This window comes from Felis catus, chromosome B3, assembly GCF_018350175.1.
Source record: "Felis catus isolate Fca126 chromosome B3, F.catus_Fca126_mat1.0, whole genome shotgun sequence".
Lineage (NCBI taxonomy): Eukaryota > Metazoa > Chordata > Mammalia > Carnivora > Felidae > Felis > Felis catus.
In genome coordinates this window covers 103,163,187-103,180,231 of record NC_058373.1, presented here as the reverse complement: position 1 = coordinate 103,180,231, position 17,045 = coordinate 103,163,187, and the positions used below count along the sequence as shown (strand labels likewise).

The following is a 17,045-nucleotide window of genomic DNA, read 5'->3' as shown; positions in this document are numbered from 1 at the left end:
AAATAATCTACAAGAGAAAATGCAGACCCAGCTGGAAATCCTTCCTCAGAGTTTTAAGGCAACTGCTCAGAAGACACGGAATACCACCCGAACGTCAAGGCTTCCCAATCCCCGGAGGCCTGAATCTTTACAGGGCCCACGGCACCCTTCCCATCATGTCCATCTCGTCACTCTGGCCCTCCAACCCCCTAATTTCCAAACTCACCGGATGTCTCTCAGCTCCTCAGCTTCCAAATGTGTCTTATACACACCACTCTCCCCCAGGACCCTTGGCTAATTCTTACTCACCCCCCTCATCGCAGACTAAATGGAATCCTTCCCTCTGCACAAACCCAAGGTTTCTCCCCTGAACCTACACGCCCGTGAAACCCTGTGCTTGCTTGCACCCTGCCAGGCTTAATTTGTGTCAAGTCCCCCTTTTGTGGTAGACTATAAGCTCCATGAAGGCAGGGACCACGCAGGTATTGCCCACCGGATCCCTAGCATGAGTAGTTGCTGACTAGCTGATGGTATTCCAACTTTCTCTCCTTCCCCGGGCACTTCAGCCTCTAGCCAAACACCCCTATGCTTTTACTACTACTGCCCTCTAAAACCTCAGGTCGCCCTTCAAAGCTCTGCTCCCAGGTCACCTCCTCCAGGATATCTTTCCCAACCTTTCGGGAATATCTTCTGACCTCACCCTGGAGGAAAAAAGCAAAGCTTCAGAGCAACATGTACAGACCCACCTTCCAGCCAGGCCCTGCCACTGATGAGGCGAGTGACCTGAACCGGGGCCTCACTTCCAGGTTGTGCAGATTGTTGTGTTCATCTTCCAATCGGTTTTCTAGGTGTGCAGGATGGTTTAGTGTGGGTCTGACTGTATTTCATGGACGCGAGACACACAAAAAGCTTCCATGCTGTTCCGCCATCTTGGCTCCTCCAAGGGGCCTCACTTTCCACCAATAAAATCTAATTCCTGGGACTGACCAAGCAAAACACCTAATGGAACCTGGCACATAGTGCGTCTGAAAAAACAGCTGCCTCCATCTACCCCTCCTCTACACCGTGTATGGTTTGTTGCTAAGTTATTCGTCTTGACCTCGGGTCGTATGCCCCTGGAGGGCATTTCCTTATGTGGGCTCCTCAACATGAAATCATCAGCATCATCAAAACAGCAACAACAACAGCATCGACTCACCCTTACTGAGTGCTTAACGTTTAGTGTGTATGTTTATAAGTGCTTCATTTCTACTAGGTACAGGGGCTCCCATTTTTAATTAAATAGATCCGTACAGGAAACACATGCAGTAAAACGCATCTATCTCTATATTTGGTATCCCAAAAGTCTTCGCGTAGCGTTAAACTTTAAAAACCACAGAATTATAGCAGTTTTTTACAAAACAGATCGTTTAGAAATTTAAATTTCTTTTACACTGTTTATACATTTTGAATGCAAAACTCTGAACTTTACATGTTTCAGTCCCTCGGATAAAACATGGCAAACGTTAAAATTCCCTAAAGAGCATTTAGGGAAATTCACGAAGTTATATTCACGTCAGCTACTACAGGACTCTCTCTCTCTCTCTCTCTCTCTCTCTCTCTCTCTCTCTCTCTCTCTCTCTCCAGCAATGGGCTCAATTTGGAGGTGGTAACTGCTGGATTCTAGAGGCGTGGTGGAGTGAGGACCACACAGGTGGCTGCCAGTGTGGCTGCCGTCACTCTTTGTCCCTTTCTGTCGCAAGTCCACGGGCCCACCCCAGACCGTGCACGCCAGAGTGATCTCTCGCCACTGCTTGCCTCTGACCCGGCACATGATGGGTCTCCACAGCGTGAATGAGGCACGTGAAGTATTTCAGGAACTGTGCTTCCGTCTTATGGCTGACAGCCACAGACAGGTACAAGTGACAGAAATGAGCTCGTCACCTTGTCACTTCACTGCCCGATTGCAGCGTGAAAACATTCTTCGGGCCCATCCATCGCCCTGTACCTGCAGGATGCTAATATAGATTACCTCCCCCACTCAAATCTCTGTTGGTTCTATTATTTCATGTCAGGTGGCCTTTAAAAGCCTGAAAGTCTGTGTCATGCATTAGCTCCCTGGGTTCAAGCGACTTCTGTTCGAGTGTACCAGAGGCACGGTTCTCAGCAAAGCGGGGGCCATTCTTCACCTGCCGTGCTCTCACTGAATTTCAGGAGATAATACTGATTATGGAGATTATCGAATGCAGGGAGACTCACAGACGACTTACACATGATAAAGTTATTCCACAAATGCTTTTGTTAGCTAAGATTTTCAGGCCATGCGGTACTTGATTTCTGGAATAACTCATCCAAAAGGCTGAAATCGTGCTTATTAAAATAATCAGAAACAAAACACAAGACCAGTGAGTTATTTCACATTAGTCTGTCAGGTCTGACAGCAGAGCCACATGCAACGGAGTACTGTGGTGTCCGAATTGTCTGCCACTGTGTAACAAGTCACCCCAACATGCGGTGGCTTAAAACAACTGACACCCGCAGTTCCTTAATATGGGCAAAGCTTGGTGGAAACGGCTCATCTCTGCTCCACGTGATGTGGACTGGGCAGCCCGATGGGCTGAAGGGTCTAAAACAGCTTCACTCCCAGGCCAGCTGCCTCAGCTGCGTCGCTAGAATGGCTGAAGGTTGGCCAGGCCCACTGCCCTTTTGTAATCCCTCACCCACCAGGGCCACGGTCCCCAGCAAGGCAATCAGCTTCTCCATCTGGAGGCTGCCTTCTAAGAGGGCATTAGAGACTGAATTTATATGTTGAAGTCCTAACCCCAGGACACCTCAGAATGTGACTGTATTTGGAGACAGGATCTTTAGAGAGGTAATTAAAGTGAAATCAGGTCATATGGGTGGGCCCTAATCCAGTAGGACTGGTGTCTTTATAAGAAAAGGAAGGACCATCGGGGGTGGGCACACAGAGAAAAAGGCCATCTGAGGACACAGGGTGAGACGGTCATCTGTAGGCCAAGCAGAGAGGCCTCAGGAGAAACCCAGCCTGCCAACACCTTAATCTTGGACATCGAGCTTTCAGAACTGCAAGGAAACGAACTTCTGTTGTTTAAGGCGCCAGGTCTGTGGTATTTTGTTATGGCAGCTCTAGCAAACTAACAGGACAAAACCGGAAGCTACAACACCCCCTTACAGCAACATCCACAAGTCACAAAGTATCACTTCCCTCAGGTGGACTGGTCAAAGCCAATCACCAAACCAGCCCAGATTTGAGCGGTGGGGATTGGCCTCCTGAAGGAGAGGTCCAGTGCACGCACACAAGGACACACGGGGAACCACTGCCGGCCATATTTGAAGACAACAGGGGAAGAGCATGGAATGAAGTCAAAACCCTGAGTTCTCTTACCTGATCTCCAGCTGACTACAAGACCGGCTGGGAAAGCAGGGTAACGTCCACCTCAACAACATGGCCGTTAGGTACAGTGCTTCACTGGACAGGTTAAAGGGCCAAACAAATGAATGCTTATTAAATGAAAGAGCTCTGGTACGTGAAAGCATAACATGCTGACAAATCATGGCTCTCTGTACGATAACTTTCCTGTTTACCTTAGATATTGCTACAGAGCAAAAGTACAGATTCCAGGGCGCCTGGGTGGCTCAGTTGGTTGAGCGTCTGACTTTGGCTCAGGTCACGAACTCGCTGTTCTTGAGTTCGAACCCTGCGTCGGGCTCTGTTCTGACAGCTCAGAGTCTGGAGCCTGCTTTGGATTCTGTGTCTCCCTCTCTGTCTCTGTCTCTCTCTCTCTCAAAAATAAAGACTAATCTTTACCAAAAAAAACAAAAGTACAGATTCCAATTCTGAATTCTATCCATGGGCATGTACTAACGAAAGCACCCAAATGGTAGTGTAACCTAATGTACTACCGCACGGACCTGGTCTGTGTAATTTTCCGGGATCTGGTGTGAAACACACTCTTTTGTGTCTATGGTCCCTGTGCAATAAGGGCCCCTCCTCAAGGTAATCAGTTTATCAGTCAAGTGCTCCAGAAATCCTAACTGCTTACCCCTCACAAGTTCTGATTGTGAAGAGTGCTCTCTAACCACATAGCAGGAAGCACAAGAATTCCAGGTATGGATGGGAAAAGAGCAGGGGCCCCTGGTAATAGTAAACAGCAGTTTTAGCCCAACAGCTCAGAAGCCAAACACACAACTGCCTGCTTTGGTTGGATTTTGTTAGGCTAGCACCAATTAGAACGGAAGTACAAAGCTTGAAATAATGATTCTTATCCTAAAAGGAGATCCTGCGTGAGCACAAAAGCAGGGAACGAACAGTTAAATGTTTGAGAGTGAGACGCATTATGTGGATGGCTGGAAATAAAACCTCAATCAAGAACGACTTGCAGTAGTCTTAAACCTGACGCTGAAAAATACCCCCGATGCATATTTATTAGGTTTGTCGTCCGAGAGGCTTCTATTCCATAGTGCTGCCAGCCATCATTAACAGGCACTAATGACCACAGCCTTTCAACGCCACCACGGCGCACTGCAATGCAGCTCAGAGCAGCTGGGGGAATCAGAACAGATGGCCTGCTTCCCTTCAAGGCAGAACTTTCTGCAGGTGACAAAATGACTGTTAGGTGACTGACAGAAAGAGAAACAAACAAAAGTTGAAATGGAATATCTGATGTCAGTAAAGTGGGTGTTTAGTATTGCAGGGAGCCTTTATTGTGGGCCCTTACGGTTGGGAGGGTTGTTTACACAGTGCAGCTGTGCTACAGAACTGCAGTGTTCCTTCCAAATCCAAAATCCTTCCCTGAGCCCCGGGACTCCTCTGTGCCAAGCGAGCGGGGCACTGGAGATGTCACGGAAATCCACTCCTTCCAGGTACCGGGTAAGTACCTAGCATACACCTGAAAAGGTGTGCCTGGCACTCCAAGGCAGGCAGAGGTGGGGGTCTCCGCCCTCCAGGGGCAAACTTTAAGGGAAAGCCAGGTAATTTCAACGAACACTAGTGGAATGCCATCACCAGTCTGGGCACACGGCAACAGCACAGTGGACTGAACCGCATTTGTGTCTAGGGATGTTAGACACATGTCCTTATATTTGTTTTCACTTCTATTTTCCCTTTGGTAGTCTGTTTATGTACTCTGCATCCTTAGCTAATATAATACTCGGAATGCTTTGGCTATAAGACAGGAACCCACCCAGGGTGGCTTAAACAGAAAACAGTAAATGAAAATTGAAAAATGTGGGTGCTCTCAGAGGACTCGGGATTATTTTCTCAGAAAAGCCCTTGCTGATTATTCAGCCTCCAAGGGCCTCCAAGGGCCTTATCCCTAGCTCTTCACCCTGCTAGTCCCCTACGCCAACCTGTTCACTCTCTTCCCCCTTCTCCCGCTTTCTTTTCCCCATAGCACCCTCTGAAATGGCATGTTTTAGCTATGTGTCTGCTGGCTCCTGCACAGGGCCCACCCCTCCCACTAAAAGGTAAGCTCCCCACTGCCCGGGTGTCCTCTATCTCCCCGGCTTCGGTCTGCGGCAGTGCTAGGGCAGTGCGGGTTCCCCATCAGAACTTTCGACACTGAACGAAGAGCCAAACACACAGAGCTCTGGGCAGGGGGTGCAACTGGGTCTCACAAGGGACAGGAACCAGAATCTAGAACCCAAACAGCTGCCAGCTGGCTCACATTGGAGTCCGCTCTTCCCTGCACCTCCTTTTCCCTCTCCCAAGGCCGCATCCCCCCTTTGTGAAAGTGCCTTCTCCACTCTCCCCTTTCGGAGCTGAAAACCCTGCTACCGGCTCCCATGCCCTTAGGATAAGGCCCAAAATCTTTCCAAGGACCCAGTCATTGACTAAGTCCAATGACTTTATGCCTGCCCCCAGCCTCACCTGTGATTTCGGTCAACCACTCTTTGTGGTTACGCAGGGCTTTCCCCCTTCCTTATAGGAGCATGCACACTTCACCTCTGGGTCTTCCAATCCTAGTTTGCAGTGCCTAGAGCATTCTTTCCCTCTTCCCTCCTCCTGGCCATGCTCTCCTCCTCCGGCACGGTGTTAGGTGACCCTCTGCTCTGCAGACTGCCTTCTATGTCTCTGACGGGACTACAGGCTCCAAAGTAGCAGGAACTGTACCAGTCTCATTCATCAGTGCATCCCCTAGTGCCAAGCACGGCATCCCACACGAGTAGATGCTCAAATACTCGTAGGCTAAATAAATGAACAACATATTGGCATTGGCTGTTCACTAAGGAGCTGTGACAAGAGTAAGACAGCAGTTCACGAGGGCAGGGAACGTGATCGCCCTGTCTCACTCCCCTGTGCCTGGAAGAGAAGACACCCAATAAATATTTGTTGAATGAATAAATTCCTGGCTTGCCCCATGCAGCTCCACCCCTTTTCTCTCCCATTTGAGAAAACGTATCAGAATGCAAGTGGGTAAAAAAAATGGCATTATTAAAGAGACATCTCAGAGTCATTTGAAACATCAACACTCTATTACTTGCCGTAAGTTACTGGACACATAACTCAAAACTGATCATCACAAATGAGGTGGTTTGAGACAGTGGTTGAGAATAGCTGATTAAGACAAAGCTACGAAACATGAAGCACTTTCTGCTCGTATCATTTTATTTTCCAGAAGCTGAAATGACAATACACTCAGTAAGAACTAATAACTGACTCATTCTTACCCTCACCGTTCTCTATAAAATAGGTTCTGCACGCCCCAGGAGAAACCTTTCTTTAAAGCAAACGACGTTAAAAATTCCTTTTTAGTTATTTTTCTCTGGTACCAATGAGGTCCACCAAGTTGCTGTTGTCTCCAGTCAAAAGCCAGCCCACAGCCCCACACGCTTACTTCCAGGAGGCTGTGTTGCTGATCCCTGCACAGCGATACAAATTCACTGCACCAGCGTGACAATATTGGTCTCCTTCAAAATCGGCAACTGCTATGTTTTTGGCTTTTTGGTGTTTTGTGCGTTTGTGTTTTACCTCCTGGACAAAATATGTTTGGTAAAGTTGCTGGGCTCTCGATCAGCCTGGTTTTATTTCTGTTTATATAAAGCATCCCCAAATATTGATCACATGATGAAATACAACCAAAAATGCGAAGTCCTAACAAAGGTGTCAATCTGGATGTGTTAAAAAGAGAAATAAATCTGAGAGAGCCAGACGAGAAACCACACAGACAGCCACATACTCCAAACAAGGCTAAAGTTAGTAAAGCAAAATATAGCAACCCAAAGCTAGTAACATCATGACCCTTAATAGCCTACAGAATTAGACACTCCATCCACACGAACAGATCTGAGCTCTTCAGATCACCCCACACGCTGAGTGGCAGTAAAGATTTTGTTTTATTTATGAAAAACAAAAAGACCTTTAACTTTATAAAGGATACTAGCGTTTGAAGTCTTTGGGCCCAAATTAGAGAGGGGGACGAGAAAAGGAAAAGTATTAGGGAATATTTTAAGGTTTCTTATTACTACCGAAGGGAGGGGTAGTCAAGGCAAAGTGCCAAAGTTAAAACACAAACAGCATATAGAAATCTGGAGCTGCTTGGTTAAAAAAACAAAGACCATAAACTGTTCAAGCAACAGTGTGCTTTGTCTTATCTGACAGAATGCTGCTCCATCCAAAGGAAAAAAGGCAGGTCCCCCCACCCATCCCTGACCTTTTAGCCTTTTGAAAACCTTGATCAGTTTCCACTAAAATACTTCATTTTCAGTCATGTTTAGAAGTACACATTTGTAGAGGTTTTTACCCATTTAGGTGCCAAGGACTTCCCTTTGGCAGTCTGGTAAAACCTACTGAGCCCTTCTCAGAAAAATGGTTTAATTGCATAAAATAAAATAAAATACAAAGGACTACAAGTGAAAATAATTATACTTAGTTATCAAGACAGTTTTAAGTTATGAGACGATAATGTATGCAGTTCTGTATTAATGCACCAAATAACAAATCTAGCAGCAGTTCTATTTGTTGCCTGTACTCATGAAATGCTAAATTTCAATCTGACTATAGTGAAAATAGAGATGCATCCCGCCCCCATCCAAGTTCAAGGGCTTCCTGAAGGACCCTAAAACCCCTTGGTTGGGTTTGGGAGAGCCAATAAAAATATATCTGGTGAAGCATCAAATTAAAAATAAAGCCTGGGAAAACAGATTATCCATTCAACTGTGCAATATTTTTCCAAAAAACCATGATGGGTCCTGAGTCAGCAAGAGAGCTGCACGCTTCAAACTGAATCCAGAAAGGGATTCAGCTTCCCCCATGCAAGTTACAAAAAGTCTGAAGCTTTGAGAAACTGACAGCACTGCTGGAGTCTGCCTTGAAGTGGGAAAACAGTGACCCGGCAGTGCAGTGATCCAGCTCAATTGTGAACTTGAACAAATCTCCTTCCTTTCTGGAGCCTCAGTTTCTTTTTCGTTAGTAAAATAAAAGGGCTAAACACACACCATGACCTCCCAAGTCCCTTCCAGGTCTAAAATCCTATCTTCGGATTATCTCTTCCTTATGCTGGCTTTTGTAGCCTATTTAGATTAATTTCAAAACATTATTGCCTTGCTTAAGTTTGGAACAGAAAGTCGTACCAAATCTGAATGTCTTAACATATAATCAAACACCAATGAGCCAAATATACGCATACCATTACCACCTTTTTTAAAAACCCTGTTTTGCACATATCTACTTCAAAAAAAGTAATCACAGCGTTGGTCTTTTCTGCTATTTAAAGTCAGTTCCCATTAGAATTCTAGCACCATCACCTTAAGAATATTCAAAATTAACACACAGAATGTTAACTATGCATTTTCCACATTAAACCAAGGAACAGTATTACAGAGTATACACCAAGAAGGGCCCTTAAAGATCACCTAGTCCAATCATGTTTCATTATCACTTTAGACAGAGAAGGTAGAAGACTAATCCAAAGTCACAACGCTGGTTGGCAAGAAAGCAGAGATTCAATCCCGGTCTCCTGACTGTACCTTTATGCTCTCTCCACTACACTCTCAAATCCAGACACACTTCCCCAACTTAGGCTTAAAAGGAATAGCAAGAAAGACCTGACGGTTAGACTAGTCATTTTCTCTACTTTGAATTACGTAATGGGCACAACAAGGGGTGGTGGCATGACACATTCATTGGCTGGAATCAAGAAATAATGAAATTCCATTAATCCACCAAAAAGGTGATGACCCAACTAACATCCTAACTACCTGGCAATTCTCTTAGTACTGTACAGTATGTGAAAAGACCCATATTTGCATATGGATTTAGACATATAGCTATATGCAAATAGCTATACATATAAACCTCTTCACACATACATATATAAGTATACACATATATAGACATACACATATATACATATATATAGTTCCTCAGTCTGCTTGCCAGGATTTCTCACTAACATTTTACCATGAAATTTGAAAGAGAAAAGAAAAAAGGAGAAATTTAGAGGAAAACAAAAAGGTAGTTACACAACAGCTTAAAAAAAAAAAGCACTGTGTTTTATAAGCAAAAGCTTCTATCAATATCAATATTGGTCATTTTTAGACATCAACACTAATTTTATCAATAAGAAAACCTACTAGAAATTCTTTACCAATATTTGCATCCCAGATGATCAGATATGCAAAGTTGATGTTTGATTGTTATTGTTGTTTTAAGAGGGGACTGTCTTGAATCCGATGGATAGGATATGAATTAGTAAGGGTCTCTGTCTTTTTTTTTTAATGTTTATTTTTGAGACAGAGAGGGACAGAGCGTGAGCAGTAGAGGGGCCGAGAGAGAGGGAGACACAGAATCAGAAGCTGGCTCCAGGTTCCAAGCTGCCAGCACAGAGCCTGATGTGGGGCTCGAACTCAAAAACTGCAAGATCATGACCTGAGCTGAAGTCAAACACTTAACCGACTGAGCCAAGTAAGGGTCTCATTAAAGTCTACCTACTACTCACTATTTCCCCAGCATTCTTCAATGTACTTAATATTTCTAGAGAGTCAGAAATCTACTCAGAAAGAAAGAAAGAAAGAAAGAAAGAAAGAAAGAAAGAAAGAAAGAAAGAAAGAAAGAAAGAAAGAAAGAAAAAAGAAACAAAAGAGGAAACAAAAGAGGAAACAAAAGAGAAAAGAAAAGAAAAGAGAAAAGAAAAGAAAAGAAAGAAAAGAAAAGAAAAGAAAAGAAAAGAAAAGAAAAGAAAAGAAAAGAAAAGAAAAGAGAAAACAAGCAAGCAGGCAGTCACGAAGGAAGGAAGGAAGTTAGGAAGAAAGAAAACAAGCAAGCAGGCATGAAGGAAGGGAGGAAGGAAGGGAGGAAGGAAGGGAGGGAGGAAGGAAGTTAGGAAGAAAGCAAGCAAGCAAGAAGGAAAAAAAGAAAAGAACAATTCTTCTCAAGTATTCAAAAACCTGACCAGTATCTTCTCAGTAGTCTGATGTCAACTCACATTTCACTTCCTCACAGAGACCTGCCCTGACCCCCTAGCTAAAGAAAGCAATGCCTACCTGGGGCAGACATTCCCTAAGTTAACCTCCTTCTGTTGAAAATTTGGCAACACCTGACATTGCCATTTATTATCCATTTGTTTACTCGTTTGTTTCTGCTTACCCTGTCCCTCCACACTAAAATGAAAGCTCCTTGTTCACTGCTGGATCCTCAATGCCTAAGCAGTGCTGGCACATAATAGGTGCACATATAACTGCCGAGAGTCTGGTCCAAAATATTCGAGTGCCAACTATGTCATACTTCGTGTCTCCTGGAAAACCATTAGTCAGGGACAAAGCACATGCAATGAGTAATGCATTTACATAGCCTACTTTAGAGTAAGCCTATGATACCAAGACAATCCTGGGTCTAAACCCTTTCCACGGCTTTGGAATGCCCTGCCCTTCCAGCTAGAAACACAAAACCTCTCCAGGCCCACTCACACGCTGCTTCTCTGAAACATCTCAACAATGATTTCCTCAAAAGGAAATAATGAAATAAAGTTCTGGCATAAGTTAATCTTTCCTGTCAGGTTCACACAGTATGTTAAACATGCTTTGAAGCCAGACACACAAACAAAATCAAACTCCACAAAATTAGGTTGGGCTGAAGTTACATAAGACCAGCTAACCTCCTGCTTTCTCCCTCATTCCGCCCTCCTTCCGGTGAACCCTGACATCTGTCTTTTCAGCACAATTCAGATGCAGGTGACCAAAACCGCTTATCTGCAAACTTCAAAATAGGTAATGAGATTTCCAATATTATTCCACTTAATACTGTAGCAACTGTAGCAACAAAGTGAGGAGGAATAGACAACTTCCAGCTGTACTGTGTCTGGAAGCTTCTCTTAAAAATTCTCTTCAAAATTATTTTTAAGCCCACACTTACTTCAAGGCATTCAGTTATCAAAACACGTTGTTCAGAGTTCCCTGAGTTTTTCCATACCCGTGGCTCCTCATATGTGTGAGAAGCCTACCTATCAGCACAGATGACGGTCTGAACACAGGTCTTTCAAGAGAGAGGACAAAAGCGCGGTTCCCAGGAGTGACACATCCAAAGGAGAAAATAATCCTTTCTCCTCCTAAATATTAAATCCAAGTTGCTTCCTCTCCCGAGTTTCCTGCACTTCCCTCCTCCCCATTCTGCTCCCCTTTCACTGCCCACTTTATCCTGCTTTAATCCTACGAAGCCTCTCTCCCGGCTTATTAAGGGTAAACAATAGAAATGTCACAAGGAAACTCAGGAAGTAGATGAAGTCTCTAATTGCTGCCGTTTAACGATTGTGGATAATTACTATCTTCAAAATGTGGTTTTCACAAGCGGAGAGGGAGCCGAAGCGGGCGAGCTCCACGCCGCCAGGAGCACATCAGCGAGGCCGCGGCCCGGGACGGAGGGGATGCGGCCCCGCGCCCCGGGGCCCCGGCAGGCGCAGCCGCGTCCCTGCCCCCCACCCCCCAACCCCCGGACACTGGCGGCTGGGAAAGCAGAGGGCCGGCCTGCCCGCCCAGGTCACAGACAGTTCACAGCCCCCGGCTGCGGCTACCCGCGGCGGTCACCATAACAATATGCAAAGCGCTACCCGCGGACGCCCACCCCGCAGATCTCGCCGCCCGCGGCAGCCAAGCCCGCAGCGCCGCGCTCCGAGTTCCGGGACCCGAGACCACAGTCCCCCGGGGCAGAGGGGTCCCGGGGACCGGGCTCCACCGGCCTTTCAGCTTCGCCAACTGGAGGGTCTCCTCCGACACCGCGAGGTGCCTGCGACGGTGGCGCCTTGGCCCGGTCCCTAGCGGCCCTCCCCGACCCAGGACGCGCGGGGAAGTCGAGCAGGGGTCCCCCGCGGTACGGACCGGGACTTGGTCCCTGAACGCTGCGCCTCGCGGGGCGCGGTGTCGCCACAGTCCCTCCCTTCCCGGGGCCGGCCCCGCTCTGCCACTTCCTCGGCTGCCGCCGTCCTCCGCCGGGAAGGCGCGTCTCGGTGGTCTCTGCAGCGCCCCGCGCGCGCTGATGGGGAGCACCGCTCCCCGGGCGCCTGCCGCCCGGGCCCCTGAGCCGCCCCCGGCGCCCCAGCCGCCCCCAGAGAGCGCCCGAGCCGTCCTCCTGGCCCCGCTCGGAGATGCGGGCGCCCGGCAGTCACCCAGCCCCGAGCGCTCGCCGCCCGCCGCCTCGGAGATCTCGGGACTCACCCTAGTACTACCAGCTCCCCATATTTCACAGGCTCCTTATTGGGGGCGCAGTGCTCCTCCTGGCCGGGGGAAAACATGGAGCCCCGATCGGCCGCCGCCGCCGCCTCCTCCGCCGCGATCCCCGCGGAGTCCGCGCCGCCGCTACAATCCCATCCTGAGAACGGGGTGAGCGCGCCGGGGAAGGGCACGGCGGCGAAGGGGGCGCGGGGCGGCCAGTCCCGCGGCTGCTCCGTCGTGGCTGTGCGGCTGCCCCGCCGGGCTCCCCGGAGCTCCGCTCGCCGCCGCCGCTCCGAGCAGGACTCGGCAACAAATGGGACCGGGCAGCAGGGGGACCTGCCCGCGCCAAGCGCCGCCGCCGCCGCAGCCGCCGCCGGAGCCCCGCCAGGGAAGGAGGGAGGGAGAAAGCCAGCGCGGGAGGGGCGGGGGCAGCGGGCGGGGGAGGGGCGGGGGCAGGACCGCTGAGCCGCCCCGCCGGCGCGCGGGCAGGTGGGAACCGCCCGGCCCTCCGCCCGAAGCCGCGCTGCCCCCCTCCCTTCCCCGCGCCCCCTCCCTCCGGCGCGTGGGGCGGCCAGCACCCTCTCCCGCCCCCCTCGGGCCCCGCGGTGGATCGGCCCCCGTGTTATGTAAACATAGAGTAAAAGGGAAAGGAAGTTCTTAAAGGAGCAGCTCTATTTTTTTTCTCTCGCTTCCTTCCCCAAACTTACAGCACGGGGTTCTCAGCCCTTGCAAACCGGTTCTCTAGCTGCTGAAAACTGCACAGGATCCCGGAAACGCAGTCCTCGAGGTTCCCAAGCCTAGCCTAGCAGTCCCGGGTTTCCTTAGATGTAAAAAAAGAACTTCCTCTCGGAGTTAGCATTTGCTTTCTCGGTGCCATTGTGTAGCGCCGTACATCTGTAACACACGCACCTGGGCGCCTCCTCCTCTTCCAAAATCAAGTCTTTCAAAGCTTGGGGGTATCTAGAAATCTGGAGGGTTTTGCTAATTGGTGCTGGATTAGAGGGAGTTTTGAGTTTTGAAGGCACTTGGAGCACCCTGCCAGTGTATAGGGTATAGCTACCCGGTTTGTGGTCAGCAAAGTTCCACAGGATTAAAAAAAAGGGGGGGGGGGCTGGTTTTTGGGTTTTTTGCTTTTTTTTTTTAATCCATACTCCATCCACTTTTCTCATACTTTCTTTCACTACCCTAAGAAATTTAAGAGGAACTTACCTGGGTGAACTTTTTAGTGAATATAAATGTGCCTTTATTACCATAATGTAGACAATGCACTATGCTATGGCTTTAATATGGTTTGGGGTATAATAGATGTACTCACTGCTGTTTTTCATCATGCAGGACTTTATTGTTTTACCATTTATTAAGCACTGGTAACATGCTGGAAACTGCATATTATTGCCAGTCACTGCCTCCCAAGTCTGCTAAATATTTAAAAAAAATAAATACTGCAAAAGCTACCTTGTGTATAAACAATGACTGATTAGCCGTGACCCTAAGAAAGGGCTAGAAAAAAAATAATCACATCTATCACCTTCCACTCTGCCATTTGGCACCCTTTGCCTAACATTCTCTGACACGTTATTACTACAGTTACATGATGCTTCAGAAAACTTTATTTCAGTTATTAACTGATTTTTTAAATTGAGGCTTTAGAAATAAATTACTTCAATAACTATAGCTACACCATTGGTAAGCCAAACACACACACACAAAACTGAAACCATTAACTTGTTTCAGCTAAGTACAGAAATTCTATACTTCAGCTGAATACAGCTATTCTGCACATTTTATAAATTCTCTGTATTTTTAAATATATATTCTGTTTTACTTCAAACCAACAATCCTTCACTAACGGGTTAAATGTCTTCTCACTAGTGTTTTGATGTGAGTTTCTGTCTGAATTTGTTTGATTAATGTTACCTTCATCTGTGGACTCTATGCTTCTACTTACCATGTAGAAGTGTTACTAGCAAAGATCTATCGGAATCATGCCATAGTTATGCAGTCCCCTGTTATTATAGTACTTGGCCCTGTCATTCTAACTTCTCCAGGCTTGTTCTGTTGCTGCTACTGCTCTCTAGGCTGCAATTACCTCCTCCCTCCTTCTCTCTTGGCATGCTGTGCTTTTGTGCATTGCATTACACTATTCTGGCTCCATTTCCTCCTTGCTGTGCTCTGCATCTGCTCTTAGGAAGATAGAAACAAATATTTATTAACCTCCTACTAAGTTCCAAACACTAGCCTGAGAGTGTCCCATAGGATGCCCCAGTCTTCGAAGGTTCTTCATTCCAGCTGTCTGCCCATGGTGCCCCTGATTTTCAGAAGGGCAGTGCTCTCTGTTCGCCCAGCATGTCTTTGAGCATGTTTATGGTTCTGACGCAGGTCTGTCTTTATCAGAATTATTTAGGAACTGTTGCTTTGAATAAGTTTTTGTATCAGGGGAGACTTTTATCCTAGGCAGCTCAGGGCCTGAAGACCAGGTTTATAAATCACTCCCAGACCTGAAAGCCTCAGGAATGTATACAGCCGCCAGAAGTGGAAATCCAAATGAGCACATGGGCTGAGTGAGGACTGCGGCAAATTGGCGAGCCTGTGCCATCTAAAATGAGCATCGCTCTTCTGCAGATAATGGTTACCATGTGACAATAACAGGTCACTGTTGCTAAATTTAACTTTTCTTAAAGCCCATATCCGGAATTTTATGCCAAATTTCCCAATTTCCAACTGTCACGCAACTCATTCAAGTTGATTTTTTTTTTAAACACATTTTTTTTTTTTTTACTACATTGGGCTCAAGGTCTGCAAATTTGCATTCTCTGATTTCAAGGAAACTTACAAAGGTAAAGGTAAAGGTAAAGGAACACACATACACACACACTCTCTCTCTCTTTTTTTAATCTTTATTTTTGAGACAAAGAGACAGTGTGTGAGTGGGGGAGGAACACAGAGAGAGGGAGACACAGAATCTGAAGCAGGCTCCAAGCTGTCAGCATGGAGCTCCATGGGAGGCTCAACGTGGGGCTGGACGCAGGGCTGGATGCAGGGCTGGATGCAGAGCTGGATGCAGGGCTGGATGCGGGGCTCATCGTGGGGCTCGTCATGGGGCTCGTCATGGGGCTGGAACTCACAAACCACAAGATCATGACCTGAGCCGAAGCCGGATGCTTAACCGACTGAGCCACCCTGGCGTCCCAGTAAAGGAACACTTTTACGTGGTATCAAATGGCAGCGATGGGAGGGGAGCAGAGCAGTGGGGCATAAACTTAACTTTTTCAGAGTTGGTGACTTATGTCCCTTTGCAAGGCGGCTTGCACCTTTCTCTGCCCATCCTTTTTAGAGTTTTCTGCTCACAAGTTAAGCCCACTGGAACATTACCCCTACCATCCCTAGCTAGTATTAGGAATCCGGTTGTAGCATAAATTTATCTCTTCTTGAATGTAACTGTTTTAGTTTGTAGCTTCAGGCTGATGGGACAATCTGGCTGTGCCATCTGCCAACCCACCGAAAGCCACGGTGGGTTTGACCGACCTAGCTGCCAGGGCAGATCCGCCCATCCCCTCCCTGCTCGCCATTCCATTTACATCTCTCCTAAACTACTCTCCTAAAGAGGATGGCCCACTCACTGCATCCCACAGGGAGTTGATGCTATTTCTTGGGCTACTAAAGGCCATATGTTTACTACACAAATAAATAATGTAAGGCGTTCTCTTGATTTCTCTCCCTGTGATGTCTACCTCTTTTAAGTTAGAATGAAAACATTTAGTGAAGTTTGCTTGTCTTAACCATACTCTGAATGAAGCCAATCAAAAACCTTCCAGTACTTCCAGAAGAAAGAGTCTAATTTCTGATCACTCTATATTCTACCTTACATGTTTATGTTTGCAGACTTAAAAGAGTAAAAGGATACTTTAAAATCTTATTTTATTTTAGTCATCCATAGTCTCATTACCCAGAAAACAGCCTTATGACATTTTTTGTGGATTTCCTTCATCTTTTTTAGTTTTAATTTTTTGACAGAGCAGTGATAATATGATTTGTAATCACCCTTTATACAGCTTGTTACCTCCTCCCGTTTTCACCTAATGTTATATTGTGAGTTTTCTCTTGTCAATAAACTTCATAAACATTTTTGTTGTTTTATCATATATGTCAGCTTCTACTAACCATTCCTTTCTCGTGGAACATTGGGAAGATTTCTAAATTTTGGTCTTATAAATAAACATATTTGCATTTGTTATTGCTGCATGAGAACAGACTCCTACAAGTAAAATTATTACATCAAAGGGTACAAACACTTTTAAGACCCTTTGATGCATATTTCCAAAGTGTTTTCCAAAACGGTTATGCCTGCCAATTTACACTGTAACTAGCAGTAAATGAGAGAGCTGCCTCAGGGAACTCGCACCAGCTTTTAAAACCCTTGCTAA

The 17,045-nt window shown here is 46.7% G+C and overlaps 1 protein-coding gene across 1 annotated transcript in view; it reads right to left on the bottom strand.

Moving 5' to 3' along the window:
• PELI2 (pellino E3 ubiquitin protein ligase family member 2) overlaps positions 1-13,018 on the bottom strand; it is a 197,239-nt gene extending 184,221 nt beyond the window's left edge. The window contains exon 1 of the mRNA XM_023255714.2: positions 12,625-13,018. Coding sequence (XP_023111482.1) covers positions 12,625-12,701 — 77 coding nt within the window. The 5' untranslated portion in view covers positions 12,702-13,018. The remainder of the gene's footprint in view (positions 1-12,624) is intronic.
• Positions 13,019-17,045: the final 4,027 nt, after the last annotated feature.